This window comes from Pomacea canaliculata, linkage group LG6 (assembly GCF_003073045.1).
Source record: "Pomacea canaliculata isolate SZHN2017 linkage group LG6, ASM307304v1, whole genome shotgun sequence".
NCBI classification, from domain to species: domain Eukaryota; kingdom Metazoa; phylum Mollusca; class Gastropoda; order Architaenioglossa; family Ampullariidae; genus Pomacea; species Pomacea canaliculata.
This window is the reverse complement of record NC_037595.1, coordinates 26,712,947-26,739,321: the sequence shown is the minus strand read 5'-3', so window position 1 is coordinate 26,739,321 and position 26,375 is coordinate 26,712,947. Positions and strand designations below refer to the sequence as shown.

The 26,375-nt window shown below is 35.1% G+C and overlaps 1 protein-coding gene across 13 annotated transcripts in view; it reads left to right on the top strand.

Moving 5' to 3' along the window:
• The first annotated feature begins 389 nt into the window (after positions 1-389).
• LOC112565678 (anoctamin-4-like) overlaps positions 390-26,375 on the top strand; it is a 38,743-nt gene continuing 12,757 nt past the window's right edge. For 2 of the 13 annotated variants that reach the window (XM_025241309.1, XM_025241306.1), the window contains exons 1-19: positions 390-1,001; positions 5,216-5,317; positions 6,649-6,696; positions 7,774-7,833; positions 9,645-9,688; positions 10,713-10,781; positions 14,633-14,797; positions 15,077-15,175; positions 15,632-15,762; positions 15,953-16,071; positions 16,317-16,372; positions 16,498-16,554; positions 16,997-17,061; positions 17,548-17,682; positions 18,356-18,379; positions 19,370-19,536; positions 19,799-19,878; positions 21,512-21,574; positions 24,849-24,878. In XM_025241309.1, coding sequence (XP_025097094.1) covers positions 926-1,001; positions 5,216-5,317; positions 6,649-6,696; positions 7,774-7,833; positions 9,645-9,688; positions 10,713-10,781; positions 14,633-14,797; positions 15,077-15,175; positions 15,632-15,762; positions 15,953-16,071; positions 16,317-16,372; positions 16,498-16,554; positions 16,997-17,061; positions 17,548-17,682; positions 18,356-18,379; positions 19,370-19,536; positions 19,799-19,878; positions 21,512-21,574; positions 24,849-24,878 — 1,590 coding nt within the window. In that variant the 5' untranslated portion in view covers positions 390-925. Of the gene's footprint in view, positions 1,002-5,215; positions 5,318-6,648; positions 6,697-7,773; positions 7,834-9,644; positions 9,689-10,712; positions 10,782-14,632; positions 14,798-15,076; positions 15,176-15,631; positions 15,763-15,952; positions 16,072-16,316; positions 16,373-16,497; positions 16,555-16,996; positions 17,062-17,547; positions 17,683-18,355; positions 18,380-19,369; positions 19,537-19,798; positions 19,879-21,511; positions 21,575-23,029; positions 23,069-24,848; positions 24,879-26,375 lie in introns of all 13 variants that reach the window. The other 11 variants (XM_025241312.1, XM_025241310.1, XM_025241307.1 and 8 more) reach the window with 10 other exon arrangements.

Sequence of the window (26,375 nt, the reverse complement as noted above, 5' to 3'; positions counted from 1 at the left end):
AATTAAGTTTCTCTCTCTATATTATACTAAATGAACTTTGTTATCCCAATCCAGCTATATTGAATACCTATTCTTGGCAAAAGTTTACATACAAGATTTAATTATGTCCATGTTCGTGTTCCATCAGACTGTGTAAATACTGTGTTTTGAAAATATGTAATAAATAAATAGAATCTTCTATAACAAATATATATATACTTCTTGACATCAACTGTCTGCTTTTAAAAATCTGAGACTGTACGACGCGTAGGAACACAGAAAACTAGACCGTGACCCCAAATATTTGCATCACTAAGGCAATATCATTTTTGCCTGTACCGGAAGTCGATGGCGATGCGCGGTGTTGGCGATGGTCTGTGCGTGGTCTGTACAAGTCTGTGGCCGCTTATCACCAACGCTGCCTGCGAGAGATAACTCTCCAATTTGAGCAGACGGTACGCGGGGTGTGTTCACGCTGCAGCAGTCGTCGGCGTAGCGAGACCCAGCGACCCTAACCATTTGATTTCTCGCTGTGTATATATTGACCACAGGTCTTTTAGCTTATTTTAATCAAGTGCAATTTGAATTTCGTATCATTTCGTCCTCCCCAAGTCGTCAGTGCGTTCTCGACTGTCTTCACGCCGTGTGTTTAAGGCGGGGCCTTCGTTCTCTGTCGGCTGATCTGCTTCAGTGAACGGCAAACCGCAGTTTTTTCATCATGGTAGTGGACAAAAGTTGAAGTCGACCTTATGATACCTTCGGTGACCACGTTAGTTGAGAGATGGACAGCAGCATCAACGTTAATTAATCAGTATGATGGGACTCTCTCTCTCAGGGACTAATGCGTGATGCGTGCTGCTATTGTTTGTAACACTCTCAGCTGACACAGTTATTCATCAAGTGAAAAGATCACATTTCAAGATTTTTTATTTCACCTCCACTGCAAATGGAGCCACCAATTGAAGGATATGTCTCACCACAGGGCGTGGGACCCATTGGTTTTGAAATGCAGGCGATGGAAGGTGAGTTTGTATGTGCGAGGTGTGGTTATATCTACTTCGATCTTTACCTCCGCGTGCAGCGGGTCATGAGTTGTTTGATGTAGCTATATAAGTAAACTTCATAACCGTGAAAAAAATATCTGCGTTGTAAACATTACACGAAAACAGATACATTGTCACTCTCACGGGCCCCGCCCTCCTACAATCCTGTGGGAAAATGCAAATGTAGCCGTGCAACTTCTGTGGTACTCTGTGTAAACTGGAGTGACAAAGCAGTTTATATTAATTTAACTTTTCATAAATGAACACCAACAGTTCATAGTATACTTTTCGTAAGGAAAAAATGTATAACTTTTAAAGAATAAATTACAATATTAATGAGATGGATGGCATGTCACCTGTGAAAAATGGATTGTGAGGTAGACTAAGAATATTAAAAACAATTAACGCACTTTTTTTCCTGATGTCACACTAAAGAGCACATTATTTAAAATGTAGATTTAACTTAAAACTGGTTTTTCAAGGATATGTACTACATTCATTCCTGTATAATTGCTTGTAAGCATGCACTCCGCATCGTACACTGCATATGTGCACAGATATTTATAAATACATACACACATAATAGGTGTTTGATGGATACTTTCTGTATTCCTGTTGAATTCTTGCTTTCTCTCAGATGTACCTACCACCACTTTCCCTCACAATTCTTAGTTTGGTTGCTAAGGGTGAGAACAATAATTTGTGTAAATAAATCATACCAAAGAACAATAATTATAAATAAGTGATGTTACAGTGGCATAAGAACCAGGGGGGCAAGGGGGTCAGCTGCCCCCTCAAAAAAAAGTTGCTGAGGAGGCAAGAATTAAGAGTCATTTACTGTCAGCATGGAGTTTGCCCCTTCCCCCCATTCCAAAGCCAAGCATCTTCCTACGCCACTGTTAATGTGATTTTCACTAATAATTATGCACTGAGGATAATATAAAAAATATGCATGACTGTACAAAGAGCTAACATTACTGATTTCTGTATAAAAGTCTTTAGATTTTGCTAAATATCATACCCATTTAAGTTATTATAATTTAATATTTTCAAGTAACTGGTTCTTTACTCACAGCACTTATTCAGTGACGTTTGAAGAAGCATTTATGTAGTTTTGTCACTGGTTGCCACTGTAGTGTATTTAGAACCACTGGAGTGAAACATCTAATAAATGGACTTAATTCATTACAAGACACTAATTTATCACATAAAGTTTGCAAGATACAAGCTATCTATTATTGATGTACACAGACGAACACAAATCTGTGTAAAAATGTTAGATGACAAATTATGTTTTAAGTCTTCAGTGCCTTGAACCTATTTTCCCCTCTTAAGTGTGTTTTACAAATCTCTTAAGCATTAAAACAGTGAGAGAGGTAAAAGCATATTTTAAACAGCATTTAAAGTCTTTATATGTTAAAATATTTGAACTGGAAGCTGTGTTAGACAACTCTTAACAGTTTGAAGAGTGCTTCAGTGCACATTAAGGATAGCATGAAAAAAAGATTTATCCAAGTTTACTAAACTAAACTGAATTACCAAATTACGAGTAGAGGTCTAGACTATGCTGAAGACTTGCACAGTCTGCATATACACACATTATTGACTGCCATTGCAAGACAAGGCTGTAAACAGGAAAAAATAACTAGAAGCCTAATGACATCAGCTAGTGTGACATCCCAAAATGAGAATTTCTGCTGGGTTAAACATATGCATCACTAAGAGTATGGAATCAGTAAATGGTATAATTTGTAAAAAAGATATTGATCCACTTAACAGCTTTACATGTGCATTCACACTCACATACTTTGTTGTTAACATGCATATGCACAGTCATGCATGTACACATACATGCACGCACACTGTATGAAATAAACATGTCCAAGACTAAAAGCACATAATCATGACCAATCATATTTGCATTAGGGAAGCTTTATCCATTCCCTGCTTACTCGAATTGTCCAGAGACAAGCTTGTAGAATTATTAGCAATGAATAATTGATTAAGCATTTAAGCAGGGCTAAATGTCAGACTTCGCCCACTTTGTCTCTCTCTCCCTCACACACACACCACCAACCCACTCTCACACACACACACATATATATATACATAAAATGAAGATTTATGGCTCAGAGCTCAAACACTATAATTTATGGAATTGTCAATAACTGACACACCATAATAAGTTTTGATTATTTTTGCTTTTACTATGTTAAATCCTTTAGACATTTTAATGCACCATACTAAAGTAAATAAGAAATTATAGTTTTAGATGGAATAATATGGTGTGATTATAATTGTGTGGAAGAAGTTAGTTTAATCCCACCCTTTCAAGGTTTATCTACTTAGAAACTGTCCAGTATTTTGTGCCTTATCAGGTGGCCTCAGAGGAAAATGACGTCAGCTGCCAAATTGATAATATCAAGGACCCTTAATGCAATTTTTTGGGGTGGGGGTGGGGAAGGGGGATGATATGAATTTATAATTCTTTTCTTAGCATCGAGCAGAATGCATTTTCTTGGGTGTACAGTTGTTAAAAGAAGACTAACCAAAAATGGACAGTCTTTTTGCATTGAACAGCCTTTACCAGACAGATATCATTATAGAACTCCAGAAACAATCGTAACCTTTTGCTTATTTGGATGGTTTATGTACAGCATTTAAAACTTTTCCCCAAACCTATTTTTGGACATGTTTAATGATAGTCATGTAACTGAAATAAAAGTGAGTTCAAGGAGGTGTTTAGTTGCAAATTACTCATAGCAAGAAGACAGAGTGGTCTGCTAGCTGTTATCTCAAGGACCTGATCTAGGTTTCTGCCACCTGTATTGATTTTCAAAGCCCTATGTGTTCCCTAACTGTTCAGGAGCAGTTACACTGACTTGTAACAAGTTACATAGATTATGGTTTTTGTTAAAAACCACCAATCCCACATTTGATGATCAAAGAAAAGCATAGGCATGAACCACTCCAGTAAGTATAGATTTAAAAAAGAATTTTTGCCTTCTTTTACTTTGTTTTTACTGTTTTTAGAAGACAATAACATCTGAATAGATTGGATTCACAGATTTGTTTCCTGTCATTGCACATATCTGGTCAGTACTTAATAGTGTAATCTGTGTTGAACAAGTGTACATGGTCCTATGTTCATTTTTCATGCTTCAGTCCTGGAGGGAAGTAAACCATATGGCACTCAACCCTCAAAAAACAGAAGTTAGGTCACTATCAGGCGAAAGAGACAAAACCTAACTTTCCCATTTCCAAAAATCCATCTAAGTACCCAAACAATAACAGAAGTTCAAAGTCATAAGCTTCTAGGTGTTACTGTTGATAGCAATATGTCTTGGACCCAACATATCCTAGCCATAAGCAAAACTATAGCATAGAAAACCTTTCTCCTACTTCATGGAATTAAACACCTTTGAAATCCTCACTCTCAGAACGGGTTCTACACAGCCATCATTTATGCTTCTACTCTGTGGGACTATACTAGAGGTGCTTCTTGTAAGCTTTCAAAGGAGATCGATCAAATTGGTGCTACTTAAGCCAAAACTACACCCTCATGATTTCTCATCTCTAGGGATTCTGCCACTAATAAGCAGAGTAAGGTAGAACAAAAGTATGCTGCTCTATAAAATACTAAGAGGAAAAATGTTCCCTAGACTTTCTACACTATTTTCTACCAAAATAGGGTCCCTCAAGTCAATACTCCCATAGCAAGAACTGACTTATTTAAGATTAGTCTGAAATATTCAGGTGGCATCCTATGGAACAACCTTCAGTCCTGTCAATACCAGGTCAAAGCAGGACTTCTATATCAAAATCTTTGATTACTTCCAGAGACTTTCCATCCAACATTAACATCCGTTATTAACAATGAAAAAATGTACATGAACCATATGTTATTCAGTAGTCAAAAATGCCTGTCAAATTAGACAACCCTCATTGTACATATTGCAATTTTCTCTCTGTAATGCCTTTGTTTTATAGTTAAGTAGCGTTTCAGCTTCCTTTCCTTAGATCAAGGGCTAGATGTAAAAAAAAAGCATAACTTTGCTTACTCTGTTACCCTTATAAAAAAAATATTTGTCGTTTATCTTTTTTCAGTTTTTCAGACCTGTGAATTAAATAGGTACATATGTTATTAGCAAACATTTTTCTTGCATTGAACGCATAAAAAAAAATTGTTGCAGGAGTCAGACCAGCTCCACACCCGGCAGACATGGACTACTCCAGAAATGGAGGATTGCAGGACCCTCTAGTTGATAATCGAACACAAACGAGTGGCTACTCAGGTAGGCAGTAACAGAAAGAATATATCTCTTAAAGATCATATAATCATTATTATTATAAAGGATGCAGCTAATTTATAGATTTTTTTGGGGGGATAAGGAAAGATGCTTACACAATTCTCTGCATGCACAAAATGTACTACTATGTATGGAAAGTGGATTTTAAAAGATGGGATATATTTCTCTTCTGTTGGATCGTTGCCAAATTATAAGCTGCACAGCAACATGTTTAAATGTATCCATAACATAGTACTGGATGTATTGTCAAAGCATATTGAGGATGGCATGTACATGGAGAGGGGCAACTATAAGGAAAAGTGGTTTGATGGGATGCTTGTAGTGATATGCTGAGTACCCAAGTAGATCAAGAGCAGCATATATCAAAAATGAATTAATGGCATTTGAATCATTCATATTTATGAGGCTTGTATATGCTACATGCATAGCACTACTATTCATCTAGATGGTGATGAAATTACAGCAGAGAGGAGCACTTTAACAACACTAGTTTGAGAGAGAGACTTTACATGTGTGTGAAAGAGAAAGAGACAGATTGAAAGAGTTTTTATGCGGAACGGATTTCAGGGCTTCTGCTAAGGCTAAATTCTTTGGGGTCCCAGGGACCCCTTCTTCAGATTTTTAAGGGGTCCCTGTTCTTCGCCCAACTTTGGAGGGGACCCCATTGATGAAAATTGAAGGGGTCCTCCGAACTTTTAATGCGTACTGTATGCAATTTTTGGCGTAAGCAGAAGCCCTGGATTTATCTAATCCACTGTTTAAAAATTAAGAGAGAGAGAGTGATATATATACTTTTTTTCACATTTGAAAGATTGAGTTCTGAACTTTTGAAGTGTTTAATAGTTTGTCTTGAGATATACAATTTTGAATAGTAACACCAAGCCAAAGAAATTAGTTTCTATAAAATGCCATAGCTTGTAAGACATTGACATGGCTTGTAATGTAAGACGGCTGATATTTCCTAATGTTGCCTGATTTGTATTCATATACCTTACTAACCTTACTAGCCACTCGATGCTGACTTGCTTCAGTATACTATTCATTTCTAAAATGTAGCATTTAGAAAGCAGGTGTCATAATCATCTTTTTCACAATCGTTTAAAGAGAATTTTTGATGTATATGTTCTAATATGATGCATGAGATAACCATAATGTTGTTTTACTGGATGCTTTTACCTTTCTACCGGATTATTTCTAGTCTCATTTGATATCTGTTGGTAGTATTTTTATTATTTAGGTTTGATCACTTAGAGATTGTATGCCACATGTTTTGTGCTTGTCAGTATATTAAATTTCATCATTGGCTACTTGGCTAGACTCAAAACAGGGTCAGAGAAACTTAGGATTCCAGAATGATAACGAAGGTATGTTTTTGCCATTTTTTAGATGAAAAGGACTCCCACAAATTGTTTCACTGAAAGACCTAAGTTTTTCATTTAGCTTTGCTTTTTTTTCTTTTTCCTTTGCATATCATATTTCTTTAGAAGTAATCCTTCTGTTTAAGACACACCAGTTTGCTACATATTGGTTTTTTTATAGTCTTAACATTTTTTAGTTAAAAAAGTAATTAGCAATTAACTTTTGTATCAGAATCATTTCGGAAAAGAATTTACTCACTTATTAAAACATCCACTCATTTTCCTATGGTGATGGAGATTACTTTTAAGGTTTGGGTGTTACCAGTTATGTTTCTCTTCATAAGGCATAGCCATTTAGATATTCAAACATTATCAAAATAGTTTCTTCTGTTTAATTCCACTTTCATCATTAACATAATGCACTTCCAATGATGGAGTGTTGTGGTCTGCTACATGTTACCCCACAGTCCTTCAGTATTTCTAGATCAGAGCACAGAATGCAACTGTAACAGCCTGTGTATCACCATGTGAATTTAAGCATTGCTCATTCTGTAAACAATATTTATTAATATATGTGTGTGTGCAAGAGAGAGAGAAATCATTATTTGGAATATTTTAGTATTTTCACTTAATTTCGTTTGTGTCTTAGGGTGATGTTCAGTATTATACGTCAGTTATGATGGAGAAATATTTGTATTGGCTAGCAAATGAGATTGTTAACACTTGTATAAATATTAGTAAGTAGGATAATCTATTCAGTTTTACAACTGGTTAGTAGTGTAAAAACGACCATTTTGTGACCTATTTTTTTCTTGCTCATGGCGCCACTACTGAGGCATAATGTACATTTAAGCAAAATATTTTTAAGTCCCTTATGGCTTTTTCCCATTCGAGGGTCGTTTGGTGGGGATGAGACTCACTAACCAATGTAGTCAACAAGCACTGTCATTGTAGAAGTTGAAAATATAGATGATGCAAATAATAATGAGGTCAAACCATTTGGGGGATGTTGTGCCACACTTGCTGAAAAAGAATGACTTGTTAGAATCATGGTTATTGATGCCTTGTATTTTGCTGCACCAGGCCCTGTGGAAAAGAATACAGCTGGAGTATCCTTTCTAGGGATGAAGTCACTTACAGAAGGTGTACCATAAAGAAAGAATTTTGCACAATATTTTTCTGGTGTTGGCAGCTTGTAGTCATACACACATGCACAGGTGTCCATTGCACACATGCTTTTAGAAATTCTTTGTTGCTAACAGCCTGTAAATGGGTTTGTAAAATGTTTAACAGTGGTGTAGTAACCAGCGGCAGCTGCCCCCTCAAAAAAGATGCTGAGAGGACAAATGTGAATGTCGTTCACTGTCATCATGGAGTTTCCCCCCTTCTTCCCCAAAGCTCTGCAGCATCTTTCTATGCCACTGTTAAAGTAATCGGCACCAGGTATCAGGGTTGCCTATAGTTAGAATTTGAGTCATTTCAAATGTACTGGTCCAAAAAATTAATTTACAATGGATTTCTGTAACGTGCTAATATCAGCGCTGCGTTCCTTTAACTTACTAGCTGATTTGAGATTAATTTCATTTTTTACTTAGATTGGCTGTGAACTGTTTCATGTTTGTTCTGAAACATATGTATAGAAAGTACACTTAAAAAACAAAATTATTAATGTATTTACTTGATTGAAAACATTTATGCCATCACCTTCTAAAATTAATATAGGAAGTGGAGATAAATGGAGCGACAATTTTTTCACATCTTCTGAAATGTAGCATGCATGAAGAATTCTTCTTCATTGGTTAGTGAAAAGTGAAGATTTCAGTTTAAAAGCAAGAATAACCAATAACCTAAGAATAACCTACATTATGCAACAATACTCACTTCCACCCTATAGCTCACATACCTATCCATGCTTTTCCTGCTAAGTAATATATGCTGGGTATGCATGCCTTTTCTTTCTCACATAACTTTTTTGGGCAAGGAAAAACACAGGGCCTTTTATCTGTAATTGGTGCCTCTTCTCACAACTGAAAAGCTGTCAACTTTGCGGACAGTGTAACTAAGCATTATCATTATCACTGAAACAAAATGCTGTTCTCTCAGCATGTTATCTGTTGATTACATGAAACAGCTTTTAACAGGATCTCATTTCCCAAATTATTGCTGGTCAAGGGCATTCCTGTCCATTTTTGGCTTTGGATAGCATTCTGGTCAACTAAGCTTTGTATTAAACATATATTTCCCTTTTGTCTTGATCCATAACCCTTCCATCTTCTCTGCCATGCATATTTGTGACATGCTGTTTTTGTGTTATCTAGGTGCAGTTTACAGTCTGCTTCAAATGAAACCTTTCTTGTACACAAGAAGCTTTCTAGTGGTGGTTAACTGCCTGTCATTTATTGTTTCTATAGAAGATGTGTAGATAATCCATATCAAGTCAGTTTTGGTATGATGGATGAGGTCTGCTCAAAAGTTCAGATAATCAGTAAAGAAAGGAGGGAAAAAGAAAGAATTGTTGCAGTAAACTTGAGAGGAATGGTGCTAACTATTTTGACCTTGTTAACTGATTTTTGTTTCTTTTGTTAAGTAAACAAAGATTGAGTTATTTAATTGCTAACCACAGAGTCCTATCTGCTACTATAGTAATCTTACTGTTACTTCAAAATCTGATTGGGCATAATGTTGTTGTATGTTCACAGTGACAGCACCATTCAAATGTCTGTCCTTCTCTTTATATGATTATACATGCAGGCACACCTGTGCCAACCACTCCATTCACCCAATTTCAGACAGGAACAGAAAATACACAGTGTTATCAGTTTTTATCATTCTTTGCTTCAAGGCCTTCAGTTTAAGTGTCCTTGCTGGAAACTCCACATTATCATTTCCTCTTGATTCAAATGATTGCAGGAAAGAGAACTAACACAAATCTGTTTTAATCATGGCTTTTGCAGGTGAAAGTAGGACTTCACAAACACAGGCAACTGCTGGAGTAGAGGTAAACATTTTATATTTGTACACAGGAACAAATTATAAATTTTATATGGAATCCATACCCACCCACCTAATCCAGATGGAATGCAGTGACATGCTGGTACAAGAAAATAACCTATCTAACGTCCCAAAGAATGCACCTACATGTTCTGTCAGCTTTGTGATTTGAATGAATAACTTGCTTTCTTTCGAAACTGAAAGAAATACAAGCAGCATTTGTAAATGGTTTGGTTACTGTAATAACTGGTTAAAATGTTTTATTGATATTTTGAAATAAGAAGTGATCATTATATTATTATGCAATTAATTTTATTAATATACAGTGTAAGGCTGCTAGCGCAGTAATTCCTGCATATGGCTGCATGATGGATAGGAGCAATCACTCTTGTTAACATGCAGCGTGTGCTGCCAGGTGAGCAGTCAGGCAAACATGCAGCACAGGCTGACAAAAGAACTTAGGTCAAGCACAACATGTAACATAGCTGAGCTGTAGCGGAAGAGACTGTAATAAATCTGAGTGTTAAATAAATCAACATGACTTTTTTTAGGATTGCTTTTTGTGATGATCCCAATGCAAAACCACTTGTTGAGTCATTTCTATCATTTGTTCTGACTTTTTTTTTTCCTCTACTTGATTCCTATTGCAACCTTCATATGTGATAATCCTTTGTAAATAATGAGATTTAAAAAAATATTCTGTTGGCTATGATCATCAATTTGGGAAGAAGATTATGTTACACAATACAGATTACATGACATTAGAAGATGGTGGCTGTTTCAAAACAACTAAAAGCTTAAAATAGTTATATTCATGTTAAGTTTGATGTTATCATAAATTTGAAATAGTGTTCTTAAGGATGTGTCACAGAAAAAGCATTAATGACTGAGGATAAAGTGCACAAAAAATCTTATCAGAATGTGGCAGAACAAGATAGAGTTACCAGCAGTTTTTGTTCACTGACTTCATGGATTGATGCAAGTTGATAAGACATTTAGATCTTACTTTTGCACTTTATAATCTGGTGTAGGAACTAGAGGCATATGAGGATGACATAAAACTTTTGCCAGACAATAGACAGGGGAAAGACAACACTGAGGTGACACAGTCTCTTACATTCTTCCTTATACACCATTCCCTGCTTTTTGGGGGCTATGGAGGCATACTATGAATATATTCTGCATCTGTGTGTGTATGCAGTTTGGGTTTAAGCTTTGGTACTGACAAACTAACCTCATTGTATTATCATGGGCATATCATCATGCCTTACAGCATTGTCTTTTGAAAGTTCTACAAATTAAAAAAATTATTCAGAATATCATTAAAACCCTTATTTTAAAACTAAATGTGCAAAAAGAGTCATAGAAGAAGAAATGGCAATAAACTACCCAATTCCTGTTCTTGATCAGAGATTATACAAATTCAGGAAAAACAATACTTCTCTTCAGTAGATTTGCAGTCACTGTGACCTGGCTGGAAAATCCATTTCACATACTGGCAACTTATATCTACTGCCATCATTGTAGCCATCTATAGTTCATGTCCCCTAAGTATGATTTGGTTTCTAGGGTGTTGATGAATTTATGGTTTTTCCAGGTCTTACATTATTGTTTAAAGCATGCTATATTGATTTAGTATGTTGCAGTGACTAACCTCCTGTGAATACCATTTATAGTTTTCTGTTATAGCTTCCCCTCCCAACTCCACACAGATCAGCAAAATTCTTTACAGCTTATCAGTTCACACAGCTAAGCAAACAAAAAACTCGTTCCCATATAAAAGGGCGTGGCCATTAAATTCGAATCTTGCGTGACTGCACAAACGTGTTAGGTTAGTCTGAAGTCACCAGGGGACATTCATTTAAAATTTGGCATGGGAAGCCTAGATCAAATTCTATGATGGGACCTAAAGAGCTACTTTTAAAAAGGAGAGTCCTTAATTTTTTAATGTTTCCCATAAATGCCACAAAATTTTTTTTTTCTTTATGGGAAGGTGAGGTTATAACAAAACATAAATACTTCAGTTTAGGTAAAAGTTTAAATATTCTAGATATTTGGAGACAGTTTGATAACATATTTTCAATATATAAATGCTCATTGTAAGGTGAATTACTATAGTAGGATGCACGCTGAAAATCACTAGCAAAACGGTAAGATGGGGACATTCAAAGAATGTTCAGAATTCAGGAAGTAAAAAATACAAAATCCTATATGGTAAGTAGAGAAAAGTTAAATTTTTATCATATTCTGTTCAGAGGACATCAGATGCTTAAATTTCAGTTGGTTTGCCGTATTACTGTGAGCATTCTCATCTGTGTTCACCTAACTAGAAACACTGTTAATAGCATGGCCAGTAAATTGTGGCACTGCAATTATTCATCAGCAGAGGGCAAAACACACTGCAGTCCTGAACATTATTTGCCATTCATGCTGGCGTGACACACCAGCATACCTAAGCAGACATAAAGTTAATCATTTAGAGGAATTGTGTAATCACAAGAGAAATTTTATGGTCACTTCTGAGCACACACATTTGTTGGATTTTGTACGCCATGTAAAATACAACTCTTTATGTGAAATAACACAGCATTTGTAGTTAAGGGAGTAGGTTTGTTGTGCAACCAGTGATAGGTTTCCCAAGGGGAACCTGCCCCACAAAAACCAGACCAGGCTGATGGGTGGGTCTTGCACAGTATGATTAAATGGGAGTAAATAGCGCTAAGCACTTGTGGGCAGCTATTGATTGATGACTGGAAAGTAGGTCATAAGAGGGTAGCTAGAGCACAAGATTTTACAATGAACTTATGAAAACTTTTGATTCCATATAAAAACTTGCACCTCAAGAAATCTAATACTTTAGGTGCAGATGTACTATCTACATCGAAAAAGTCAGAATATCTCCTTTGTTTCATGTTGCCTTGAAACCTTTCTTTACTCTGATTGTGTGTGTGTGTGAGGGAACATGTATTTATGCTTTACATTACATTCAAGTGTTGACAATAATATATGAACTTAGACAGTTAAGAAAAATTGAAAATAGTTGTCCATCTTATCAGCTATTGTAAATGCCTTTATTGATAGCAGAGGGTGTGGAGATGCCATGAAAATTGAATTTTTATACTTTTAAAGCCCTAGGATTTATGCTGATGATGTAATTTATACTTTGTCTGCAGTGAATTAAAGGGCTTATGTTTTATTCATTTATTCATTTCATCCCATAGGGGAGATATGATGTAGTGCAACCAGAGATGTTTACATGCTAGATAAAACTAGCCTTTTTAAATCATGCTCTTGAATTTCTTCTGAACTGAACTGGCTTTTCTCACCACAGAAGTGATAACCCAAAAGGTTTAGCGTTTTAGACTCTATTCCCACCATAAAAGCATGCTTGCATGTGCTTGCATGCATGTGTGCAGATACACAGACACAGTTTCTGGGCCTGTAATGAAAATAGATGTGGCCAGAATGAAAATATGTTTCACTATTTAAAAGACTATTTAATAGACTCTCTTGAAGCACCTAGAGGCACTTCAGAGACCACTCTAATGGACTTGGTTCTGTTGTGAGTCTCATTTCCTGTATGCAGTGGTTCTAATTCAGGGGGACATTCCCTCTTAGTTTTGAAAGACATTGTTTATGTGGGCATTGGTACTTAATCAGGTCAGCAATGCAGACAACATTTCATATCAGCCTGAAGTGACACTGTTCTCATAGGAGTACATGACATCAGTTTTGAATATGTATTGGCCGATTAGTTTGAAATATTTCCATCAAAGCATTCTCATCATTTTGACACCGTTATGCAGGAACTACTGTCTTAAAGCACTAAAGTGTCTTGGCGAGAAAGAGAGAGAAGTTGGATATGGGTTGGGGAAATAATTGTGCACCTTGTATTACATATTTGCAAACTTTTAACAACATTAACTTTTATGTGCATTAACAATTTTTGGTTTTATTTCTTATGCTGGCCTATATAAAAATTCCTTGTGCTTTAATTTTATAAAATATTATATTCTATAAAATATTGTATAAAAATGTTGTAATTTTTATCTTTTTTAACATGAATGTAGAGAAAAAAATTAAAGTGTTTACAGCTTGAAACTGTTGCGGCCCTATGCTCCTAAAGGGAGCAACAAGGAATAAACTAACTAAACAGCTTGACACTGCTGCTATCAACAACTGCAAAACATTGATAATTTTCAGAATACATTTTTCAGCTTTCGAATGCTTTCAAAATCTTAGAGAGGCTGTTGTTATTGTGGCAATATTTTTTTTCACTTCTTACAAATCGCTTTAAAAATACAAATTCATATGTTACTCATAAATTGCAAATATTTTATTGAAGGTACTTGAATTACAGTTGATGTTTATAGCTTTCTTCTCATTTCAGCTACCCAATACTTCTTTTATTTGGAACTTATGTAAAACTAACAAATTGTCTTAAAAAATGTGAATAGATTTCCCTACACATTATTATTCAGAAGGCCGTTCATTTACAACTTAAATGCAATATTGAAATAATGAGATATTAAACATTTCATTCAACTAATATATGATTATTAACTGACAAGTTTTTTTCACCTCCCAACCACCAGTATTCCATTTTAAATGCTATATGGTTGCCATAGTTTCTCACTCTGATTGATATTGTATAAGCATTTGTCCTTCCTTCTGTTTTGTTTTTGTTTTCTATACTAAATACTTGGCAGTTATTGAAATCGCTACCTAGTTTTAGATTACCTGTTTGGTATAAAAATTACCGCATGTTAATGTGATTAGATGGCAATGTTGTGTACTTTTATAAATATAATTATATAGGTGCATGCCTGTATGATTACACATGTATAGTGTGTGAAAGTGCATTCATCTATTTATGATCAGTTCATTTTGGAAATAGGATGCCTTTTGAAAATAGTAAAGGAACAGTTCTGTATCATTGGATATTTTTTAGACTCGAGGGGAGAAAAGTCTCTTCTTCCAGGATGGTAAGCGTCGAATTGACTACGTATTTGCATACAATCCGAATGATGATGATCCCAAGAAACAGCAGTGGAGAGAATTGTTTGAAGATAATTTACGTGCAGCAGATATAGAGTTGGAGAAAGACGTGGTGGAGGTAAAGATGCCAAAAATTGTTAAAAAGTATCAGCATGTATGACAATGTATTAAGAATGGAAAAAGAACAAAAGATAACAAAATAAAGAGATAAAGATAAATGGAAGCATGAAACAGAGATGATACTTTGTGGTTCATGTTTTTTACAGTTTGGAGATTAGCACTAGTCTTTCAAAGATAAGTGTAACAAGTTTTATTGATCTTTGAGTGCTCAAAAATGACCACAGGATGTGAATCAATGTTAACCGCTTAATTAGCCATTCAATTTATATTTCTGCAGTATGACCCAAAGAACAAGGTGGTATATATCAAGGTTCATGCACCATGGAGTGTCCTTGCAGCTCAGGCAGAAATTACAAACATGAAGATGCCACTTGCTGTAAGCTTTTGTTGTGAACCTATATAAAACTTTTACAAATCTGAGAGTACTTTGCATTCTGTTTTTAATATTTAGTGAACAATATTTTGACTTTATTTCTTTCCATGTTCATCCTTTCCCTGAATCTTTCATCATTGTATTGAAGGAAACAAAAAAGTGTCAAAAGCGCTGAAATCTGAAACATTGATGGAAATGTTTTCTTTGTACACAAGTTGAAATAGATTTCAATACATTTTCAATTTTGTCCTGCTAGACTCAGATGAAGGCCAACTTCTACATTTTAAAAGTCTGCAAATATTATTTTGATTCATAAAGCCTGAAGGTATTTAAGGCGGATCAAACACACAACATGAGTAAGAAAAATCAACTGTTTAGATTTTGAGGTGGGGTAAAGAACAAGAACACCCAAGACATTCTGTATCATCCCAATTGTTCTTTAATTGAAATTTTTTTCAGCCAAATGACATGACATCTCTAAACAGGAGCTGCTGGTCTAAATGCCCAACGCCTTTTGAGTATGATAAGGATATTCTGCCACCGATACCAGACTATTTCACAGCTCCCTTTTCAAGAGACCGAGCAAAACAGTTTGTTTATTTTATATATTTTTTTAATTCTTCTATGTTCATATGAATTTGTTTATTCAACTGCTGTTACTTTTATATCTGTGTCAAATATGTTCGAAAACAGAATACTCTTTTTAACATTTTGCTGGTCATGACTTGATGTTGGAATGTTATGTACACTACATGCATTTCTTAATGTTTTCTCATACAGGTTTATTATTGAAGATGAAGACAACTTTTTTTCACCAGCTGAACGGAGTCTTCTTGTGTATCAGGTGCTGGAGCGCTGCGTTTTTGAGAATAACACTGACTCTTCCAAAAACAAATTTGGTGTGTGAACCTTTAACAGTTTTTGCTTTGTTTTTGTTTTTGTTTTGTACATTGCAAACACTGGAGAAGACTATTTTGTGCTATATTTTAATCAGAAATGTTTTGCAAAAAAAAAAACATGCCAGCTTTCTTTAAAAGCCTAAAGATTAAAGGTTTCAGAAAAAAACAACCAACTCGATATAGTTGATGGCTTATTTTATGGATCCTCTCATACTTCTATCATTCTCTTTACTGTTCTCAAACAGGTATCAAGAAGATGGTCAGCAGTGGAGCCTATGATGCAGCTTACCCTCTGCATGAGGTAATGAGCAACCATTAATAAATGGTTTGAATTTTTATATATTGTTTTTTTGAAACTTTGTAAATGCATCGATATAAACAATTTTTCCATGTAAGTGTAGCTAAATTCTGATGAATTGTTTACAGGGTGACTACACTAGTGAACACTCACTTCTGACGTATGGCAAAGAAAATAATCGACACGTAAGAGTCTGGTTTTTTGGGTTTTTTTTAAACAATGCAGAGACTGCTCCTCTTAATGATTTGAGTTTTCCTGAAACTTAATTTTGTGCTTGTTTGATATTTGTAAGCATGTCTTAGGAAGTGTTGAACTGGATAACTAAGAATAGAAATAAGTCCCCTATTATATATTAGTATTTATTTTACAAGAAATCATTTTTTATTTGAATCCATTTCCTTAATAAACAGGTTTATTGTAAAAGTCATTATTGTATAACACAAGTGTGGTGTTGATCTCTAAACTCTTTTGTGTCTTCTGTGACGTACACATGTAATGAAATTTTATGCGATTCATTAAGATTATTTTACTCATTAAAAACCTTGCTTTTTCTGAAGGAAGTTGACTGATATGCTTTGGGTATAAGAATGAATTGTAGAACTACTTAATTTTTACTATTGCTTTCAGTTACTGTATGAGACTTGGGCCAGGCCTGGAGTGTGGTATAAGTTCCAACCATTAGACCACATAAGGTAGAGTTTCATTTAATGATCACCAACTGTTGTTTTTCTGTCAGGAAACACATGCAGACAGAATTGCCCAGACAATGTCTTATGATATACCTTTATATATATTACCTCAGACAATATAAGTGATATTAACCTAATGTTAAATATGTTAATATACAGATCAAGGTTTTTAGCTTAGCCACCTCCTGGATGTGAATTTTAGATTACATGTGTTTGACCAAACAGTAAAGAGTTAAGCACTAGCAGCGCTGCCTGAATCACATTCATTATTTGCCATACATGCAGTGTCATAAGCCGTGGAGATGGACTCTTCAGTGATTTTAAAAACAGTGGGAGGTTGTTTTGTTTTCGTTTTTATTTTTATTTTGTTTGCCAAAATTTTGTTTGGCTGGTTTTCGTTTGTTTGTTCAATATGCTTAAATTGAAAATCTGTATTTTGTTTTGTTATGAAGGTTTGTGAAGATGCAATTTTACTTTAATGCAATACAGGCAATACTTTGGAGAAAAGATAGCAATCTACTTCGCTTGGTTAGGATTCTACACAGGCATGCTAGTCCCCTCTGCTATTGTCGGATTGATTGCCTTCCTGTATGGTGTTGGCACATTTAATGTGGATCCAGGAAGGTTAGATATGACTTCTTTTTCATTTCATTTCAAAAACAATCCATATTAAAGTCCATCTTCAGAAACTGGCTCAGGCTATCAACTGTACCATCATTTGACCTTTGATCACTGCTGACACAATAGCAGTCAGACATGCAGCTATGCAGTCCTCAGAATCCGTTTTTTAAACAAAGGCTTTAGCTCAGTTAATTATTTTGGTCATTTTTCTTAGTCCATACTTCTTGCAGTCTTAATTATCCACAATCATGTTAGCTGAAGTGTTCACTGAGCCTGTTATGTTGACTTCAAGTGAAACTTTCAAGAGATAGCAATGATGTTGCTACACTATGATGAGGCTTTTAATTGTAGTAGTAAAGAGGATGCAAAGTTATGAATAAAATATATATTTTGTTTGAATGTTGCCTTATTAGAGTACATTATGCCTGTGAGATTTTCCAGGCGATAATCTAGTGTCAGTAGTCATAAATAAGTTTTGCTGTTTCAGGGATTAAAATCCGTATTTTTTTTGAATGTGTGCAATGATGTCTCATTAGTCATGAATCTGACTTTATTTATATTTACTATAACATTTCCTATACTTATAAGTGTATAATTGTTCTTAATATCTTTAATAGTTTAATTTTGCTCTCAGATCTTTTTATGACATCTTGCACAATATTTCTTCTCTTTCCAGATTTAGACCATATATGGGCTTACAGTATGAGACATTTCATACACCTTTATTAAATTTATGGAATGTCTATTATTGTAGAGTATTTCTTTGTTGCATGCATTCATCATATCCCTCTCATGAAGTCCTTGTATTTTCTTGTTAAGTGTCTAAAAATACAGTTAATGGGAATTAGATTATCTCACATTATCATATTCCTATCCAGCCCTAAAAAGTAGTTTTATTGTGTTGATGTTGCCAGGTGAACCTTTTAGTTGTTAATTTTTTAGTTGTGTATGCATGCATGGACAACTTTTTTGTTAAAAGCCCCTTAAATTTTGTTTACTTTAAAACATAGAAATCACTATGTCTTTGTATTGACATGCATGCAAAATTTGAGTACATTAGTTCATATGTTGGAAAGTAGTGAATGTGTTTGTACATGCATGTAATGTATGTTTGTGATAAAAAATATGCATGTACACAGTATATGTAGCAGCTGCTCTAAATAGACATTTAGTTTCTTGAGAAGGAAGAAGTAAAAAAAAAAGTTATTAAAGAAAAAGGCAATGGAAATGAAAGTTGAGCTTAAATAATAAATAATGACGCTAAATCTTTTCTGATTCAAAAAAGACTGGTTGTACTGGAAGTACAATTTTTATAGATCCTCCCATACAAACAAAGCCAGTGTTTGCATGCACCCTGCTTTGTCAAATGTAGGATGCATCCAAAAAAAACCCAAATCTGTTTACATCCTTTCTGTAAATGATGCATTTCCAGAGATTGCAAGCTTTCTATACTGTTCATAGAGAGTGGCTATAAATCAAAGTTGTGCTGGCTAGTTGGCAAAACTAGCTGACTGACAGTACCTCAGTGTCTCTTGACACTGAAGAAAAGAAGAGCTAGTTTCTTCTGATTTCATGCCCCTATCAATATGTCTTTGTCTTTTAGTCTGATTTGCTGTTATTCCTCATTTTGCTCTGACTGACTAGACATTTCTATCTTGTTTTTACCCATTTTTTATTTTTGTTATTTTAGCCAAGACATATGCGATGTCTCAAAAGCTGGCAACTATGTAATGTGTCCAGTGTGTGATGAGCGCTGTTCCTACTGGTTCCTCCAGAGGAGTTGTCTTTATTCCCAAGTCACCTACCTCTTTGACAATGAGGCCACAGTTGCCTTTGCAGCCTTTATGGCTCTCTGGGGTGAGCAGCATACATTTGTGTCATTTTCTATTTTATAAGTCACTGTACAACTGGAATTAGTGTATTATTTGATGGTCAGTTAAAAAAACAAGGACTTGAAGAATTGTTCCTGAGAATCAATCTCCTGGTATTTATTACACCCTTCATCTTTTTCCTAATTCCTTACAAACTGTTTCATCATTATTTTGAGAGAAGCAGTTAATTTTTAAAATAATTTTAATGTTTTAAATGCCACTTTCCACAAAGTAGATATTCTTTACAGCTACTGCTTTTCATGAAATGTGGAAACGGAAAACAGCAGAGCTGGAGTATGACTGGGATGTTGCTGACTTTGAGGAAGAGGTTGGTACACAGAATTGTTTTTACATTTTCTTAAAGTTTATAGAGCTGCTCAGATTTAGAGTTCCATGACTTTCTTAGATATCTCAAAGCTACTTTTTTAAAATCTATCTGGTAATCAAAGCTTTTCATGTTTCTTAACTTTGCATCAGTATTTCTTATTCCATTACTTCTTTACTACAACAGTGAAGTGCTTAACCCTCTAACAGTCATGGAATTTTTAATAGCGTTAACCACAAATATTGCTATTCATTTTCATTATGAAAATGCACACACTGTGGAAAATGCAATACCTATTTTATTAAAACATGAAAATCAGTGTAATTCACATGTACCACAAATTACAATGACAAAACATAGTAACGTTACAAAAAGATATAAAGAGTTTGTATTGCAAGATTTGGTCAGCCTTTTGTTCATAAATCTGAGAACATTGTGTAGTTAGGCCTACATTTTACTATTGTCTCAAAAATCTAGATTATTCAAGCCAAAAAAATCTGATTACTGCCAGGCACATAAGTCAAATACAAGCTTTGCATGAACTCTACATGAAAATCTCCCACAACAACTGCAAGTATCTCTAACTTTCTTCTTGTTCGATCTTGGGCAAAAGAAGCAATGCTGACACTTTCTTTTCAATGGAGTTGTATTCCATGCAGCTGTTGAAAGCTGGGAATTTGATGGAGCTCGTGTATAGTGTGCCCTTTTCTCCCCAGAACATTTTTCTTCCATAGATTTTCCTAGTCCAGCAAGTTCCTTGCCCAGTTTTATCAGGAAGCTTCTTTGCTTGTGACTTTTGCTGCACTGCCACTCAAGGTTTAGGAAAGCCCAAACAATGTAGGCATTCAAGGCGCTGATATCCGCCATGTTGTAGAAGATTACCATAGGCCATCTTCTTGTCTTTTGTGGTGTAGCAGCAAACCAGCTGGTCCATTGTGTCAGCACTAGCTGTTTTCTTTTAGTCCAAAATCAACTGAGCCTTTTTCTCTACTGTGGTGTTGGCAACATCTGGCTCTCCAAGTCCAAAGCTAGTGAAGAAATTGTCACTTGTTATGTTCCTTCCACTATTTTACAACCCAAAGATCATGTCCAACACAACTTTTTCATCCTGGTTCTGTTCTCTTGGTTGATCAGGTCTTCTTCCCATGCATACTTGGCAATTCAAAATATAAGACATGCTGTCACAGCAGATGCAGATTTTTATACCATGTTTCCATTAGGATCTGCCACTATGCATTGAAAGAGGGGAAATGGAGAACAAATAGGTTCTAAAGGGATGCTTTGAGTAATTTGAGACAGAGATAAGCAGTACCACTAGTCAGGCACACACAGGGAAGGTGATGGGAAAAATTTGGATGACACAATTTTTACTTCTTGGAATTCATCTGTAAGCATGTAGCATTTATATTCATTTCATCCATGATGGGTCCACCACTAAAGTGTAAAAGTCAAGAACTTTCAAAGTGTTGAGATAAATGGTTCAAGTTTTATAAACAGCAAAACTATGGTTTGGATCCATATGGACCCCAGTGGCTGTTAGAGGGTTGAGAGAAAAAACTGTGTGCAGATTCATGTTAAACAATTTTACTGAGAGAAAAAGGAAGAATATACTGACAAAAACCTTTTCCTTTCTCAGGAAACTGTTCGTCCAGAATTCGAGGCATCTGTTAGAAAAAAGAGAAAAAATCCAATCAATCAGGTAAAAAAAAAGAAGGACATTTTTTTTTCAGGTACCTCATGCTTACAAATGTTTAAAAACAAGTAGATTTCATTGCTATACCCAATCATCCTAGATGAAGGTCACTTGATATGTCTGTGTAAATATTTTAATAAGATGATGTGTAACACCAATAGATTTGAATGTTCTAGGCTGCTGCAATTTTCCTGGTACTTGTTTACAAAGTACCACCATCTGCAGTGACCATTATGTGACAAGATTACCAGCTGGATAGGAAGTTAGGGATATTTACTTGATACCAGAACAGTGTTTGCTTCCTGATTATCTAAGCTGTTACAAGATAATCTGAGCAGTTTGCTTAGTTTTTGCAGAGCATTCTTCATCTCAACAAATTCGATTATTTGTTCATAATGTGTATTGCTTTTGTTATGCATCTGCATAAACACAATTGCAAGGGTAGTTTTACAGTGAAATTTGGGGACTTGTGTGTGGGATGTGAAAACCAGCATTAGTTGTTAACAGATCGTAAATGTTAACTGCAATTTAGAAAACCTCTATAATTAGCATCAGGCCTTGTATGCAGAAAGCCCCAATTGGACTATCGCCACAATACTCGTGAAATTTCAGACGCAGGGGCCCCTGTTACAGTGCCATATCATACTATCGGGAGGCCCCTGCATGCAAATTTTCATGCGCTGTTGTGATGATAATCCAGTTGGGGCTTCCTGCATACAAGGCACTTGGACATATTTCTTATAGTTAGTGAATGCATAGTAAGCTTAGTAAATCTCCATTGTATGTCAGTGTCAAAGTTTTAAAAAAAAAAAAAAAAAAGGAAGAAATTTTATACATCCCAGCTGCACCTATAGGGGAGGAGGGGTGTGTGTGTCTTTATATACAAATAATCTGTACACATTATGAGGAAATCAGTATTGGAATATGACATACAATAAACTTTGCAAGACATTGAAAAAGAAACTTTTGACAAAATTGTGCACATCACTAGATAGATATACTGTAAATCTCCATTCATGCAGTTGTCAGTAATGATAAAAAACTGCTGCAGGTATTTTTCATTATGGGGCACCTTTATTTTTTTAGAGACTATTTGTTCACATACTACACAGTCACATATTCAAAAATCACCAATTTTGCTCATTTCGTTAATGTTAATGTCTATCTTGACTGTACCAAAGCAGAAAAACTAATCTAAAATGTAAATCATGAAATGCCGCCATAGCTACACTGCCAGAAAATGTTTGATTTGAGCCTATATCTCAAATTTATCATGGCCTGACCCATTATCCCCAGAAACATGCAGATACATGACAAACACACATGAATACTTACATGGTTAACTGGGATTTATTTTTAAATCATTTTCACAATTCTGTCTTGTTCATCTTCTGGTAAGTGACTGTTCATAATCAAGAGATGTGGTGTCTTGAGAGAAGGATATTTGCGTTCTGCTTTCAGTGTTTTGCAAATGCTGATGAATCAGACCCTGGCGAGATAGTAAGCAGGGCTAACTTTGTTCTTTTGAACTATGCATTGTAGATAAAAGACTTTTTTCACTAGAAAATGTTCATCCACATTTTCCTTGTTAAGAAGGACCTTAAGAGAATGAAGTTGCTCAGTGTTCAAATCCACATACTTATTGCATGACTAGACAAGACTGGATTGGAGCCTCTGAGAAAGTTCTGTATTGTATGTCTGATTTCATTTGACAGTTAGCTCTTCCACCAAATCCCTATGTACCTATGCCTGAGTAGACAAGGGTGTACATCAGATAATCCTTACTTGAATGCCATAGCAGGTAACAGAATGCAGTGACTAACCAATGTGAGCTGTACACCTGAATGCCTAAGTAGATAAAATGGATTGGTTTGCCTGTGAAATCCCCATATCTAATTGCCAGTTCATGACTAAGCTTCAGCTGGTGGCAACTTTCTATATTAGAACATCTTAAAGTTTTTAAACCATTTGAAAGTCTTTTGAAATATAGAAATATGGATACTGATGTTCTGAATATTTTATTTTTGGAAATTATTTTTTGACAAAGATTTGATCTGTTTAAACAGATCTAACACCATGCAGCTAAGGTAAACTGCAGTCTGACTGGTATTTTCCTTTCCCATAGCATACATCTTGTGCTCAGCTCATTTTCCTTCCAACTGTAACATGCAGACAGTTTATATTAAAATATTTGTTACTTGCTGTGATAGACAGTTAATAACAAAGAATGCATTCATACAAAAGAAAAACCCCTCAGTAATAAAGAGCATGCCATTGTCAGTTCTATTTGAAACTGCCTTAGCCTTTTTTGGAATGTGTTTAGAGTTTGATAAATCATGCACTTATAGTAAAACCATTTTGTACTTAGTGTATGTTGCAGTTTAGAGAGAAGCATAACAATAGGTTCTGCTCCAGAATGTTTAGAACCATCTTTTACAAATTTAGTGCATGGCTGTGTGATCTATTAGTGTCCTCAGGCTGATACTGCATGAACTTAACTTCTTGGGTGATGGGGCTGTTGTGTCCAGATATGTAAATTTGGTAAATTATGAAATTGAAAAATAGGTGGGCATCAAAACTCACTTAAAGATTTTTGTTACTTACAGCAATACATTTTTTTGTGAAATAAGCCAGTTCTATTCTTTCTCCAAATTATTTTCCTTCTCAGTGTTATGCTGAGAAATGTATATATACCTTTTATGAGATTCAGAAGTGAATGCATTGTGATAGCATGACGTGTAAAGCAGTTTAAATGCTCTTCAAATGATCTTAATATGATTATCAGGAATTAGGAATACACCTAATCATCAACAGCCTGCTGAACATTTTGCTGTGAAAAATATTTCAAAGCTTTGTCATTGTTGCCATTAAATCTTTCTACAGCAAACCTTTGTGTAAGCTATGGATGATAATGAGAATGTCTATAGATTTCATTGTAGCTAAGATCGAGCTTCCCTATAAACCTTGAGCAAACAAACAGCATCTGATGAACTGAATCACTTTGCTGATGATTGAGTGCAGCAATATGTACATTATTTATTTGCAGTCTTTTCTTCAACAGAGGCTTTAAAAATGTCTGACTCAAACTTGCATGTGCAAAATGAAACCTTTAGTCTGAAAACTGCTTCACTAATGACCTATGCTTGGTGTTTGTCACTTAAACGCATTACTAGTTGTGCTGTAACATCTATACATATGACTGACACATAATACTGCTTTACCTTTCACCTGTGATAGTTATACAGTTAGTTTTACTAACACTGACTAACTGTCACACCAGGATCAGTCAAGGCAGCCACAGACTATGAGAGTAAGTTTTGTGATTAGGGGCGTAATCAAAATGCTAAATGCTTAATGTAACACATAGCAATCATGTGTGCTGAGGGAGAGGTCTTCAGCTGGCTTGTAGTTTTGTTGTAATTTCTTATTCTCTTTTGCTCATTTCTTTAGTAGTGGCTATAGCTTCATTTCTGAGATAGTATGAACTGTCCTAGCAAATACATATTGTTTTCTCTTTCCCACCAGTATGGCAGTAAATGCCATGGGCTCAAGAAAGAAAACAAATCAGTAATCAGTTTAAAATGAATTTGCTTCTTGTTATTTAAAATGCGTGTCAAAATCATGAAGATGGATTTGTTTAGTAAAAACAATTTTCCAACTTTATGTACCTTTAGAAATTAAGAAAATTAAGTAGAATTATGACCTTAACTCTTCCTATACAGTTTGCACCTACAAATACAAATGTCTTCTTAGCAGTAGCTCAGTTGTGTGGATACACCCATATTGAGTGAGTTAATATTTTGTCCTGTAGTTTGAAAGAGATGTTGCAGGAGAGGCTAGTCTTCCAATCCCATTCTCTAATCGCAGTAAACCATATACAATTTAGTGCCCCGATTCCCACAACACTATGGGACCCACTTTTTGTGTAAAAGACTAATTGTACAAATTACTTTGCATACCTAGGTCTTTTGAAACTGTTTTGCCTTAATAACAAGCTATATCACTGTGCAAGATAGAGTGGATGTGCTTGTATTTTAGAGTGGAGGACATGTGTGTGTGTGTGCGCGTCTGATTGTCTGCATTTGCATACTTAAAAAGATTTATATCAGTTGGCATACATGTGCTTGTATTGTTCTGTGCCAGTGTTTTTTCTTTCTTTTTTTATTCTTTTACAGGCTACTGTGCTTATAGCTTGATTCATAGTGTGATTTATATATCAAGTTTTTATTTTGTACTAAGACATCAAACTAAGGCGTTTTGAATAAGCTGCTTAATTGTTTACTTCTGCTTCGACTGCACAGTAACTGCACGTAGATTAAAAAAAATAAATTGATGGAATCAAATTGAGAGAAATGGAGAGCATAGGAGTAAATAGAAGCATATGTCTGCGTACAGATGTGCATATTTGTTTATGCAGCATACCCTCTGTGTGCATGTGTTCATCATTACCCTATGTAGGAAGAATGTTTCAAGAAGGTGTTTTTTGCTGAGCTTTTCCAATAATGATGTGGATAGATTCATTCTGTTTGATGATTGACACAGTGAACAATTATCATCATAGACTGTTTATGGATTCTGCATTTTTATTATTATTTCTTATTGTATGGGTATACTAAAATAACATAAGAAATATAAAAAAATCATGAAAAAAAGGAGAAAGAATGAATAAATTTTATTGGCTTGGGCATCAGCCCATGTACTAAGCAGTGGTTGTTTTACAAATGGTTACACAATATATAAATGTTTGTTAATAAGAATCACATCCAATATATACACACATACATTTACATGCAAAAATACTAATATT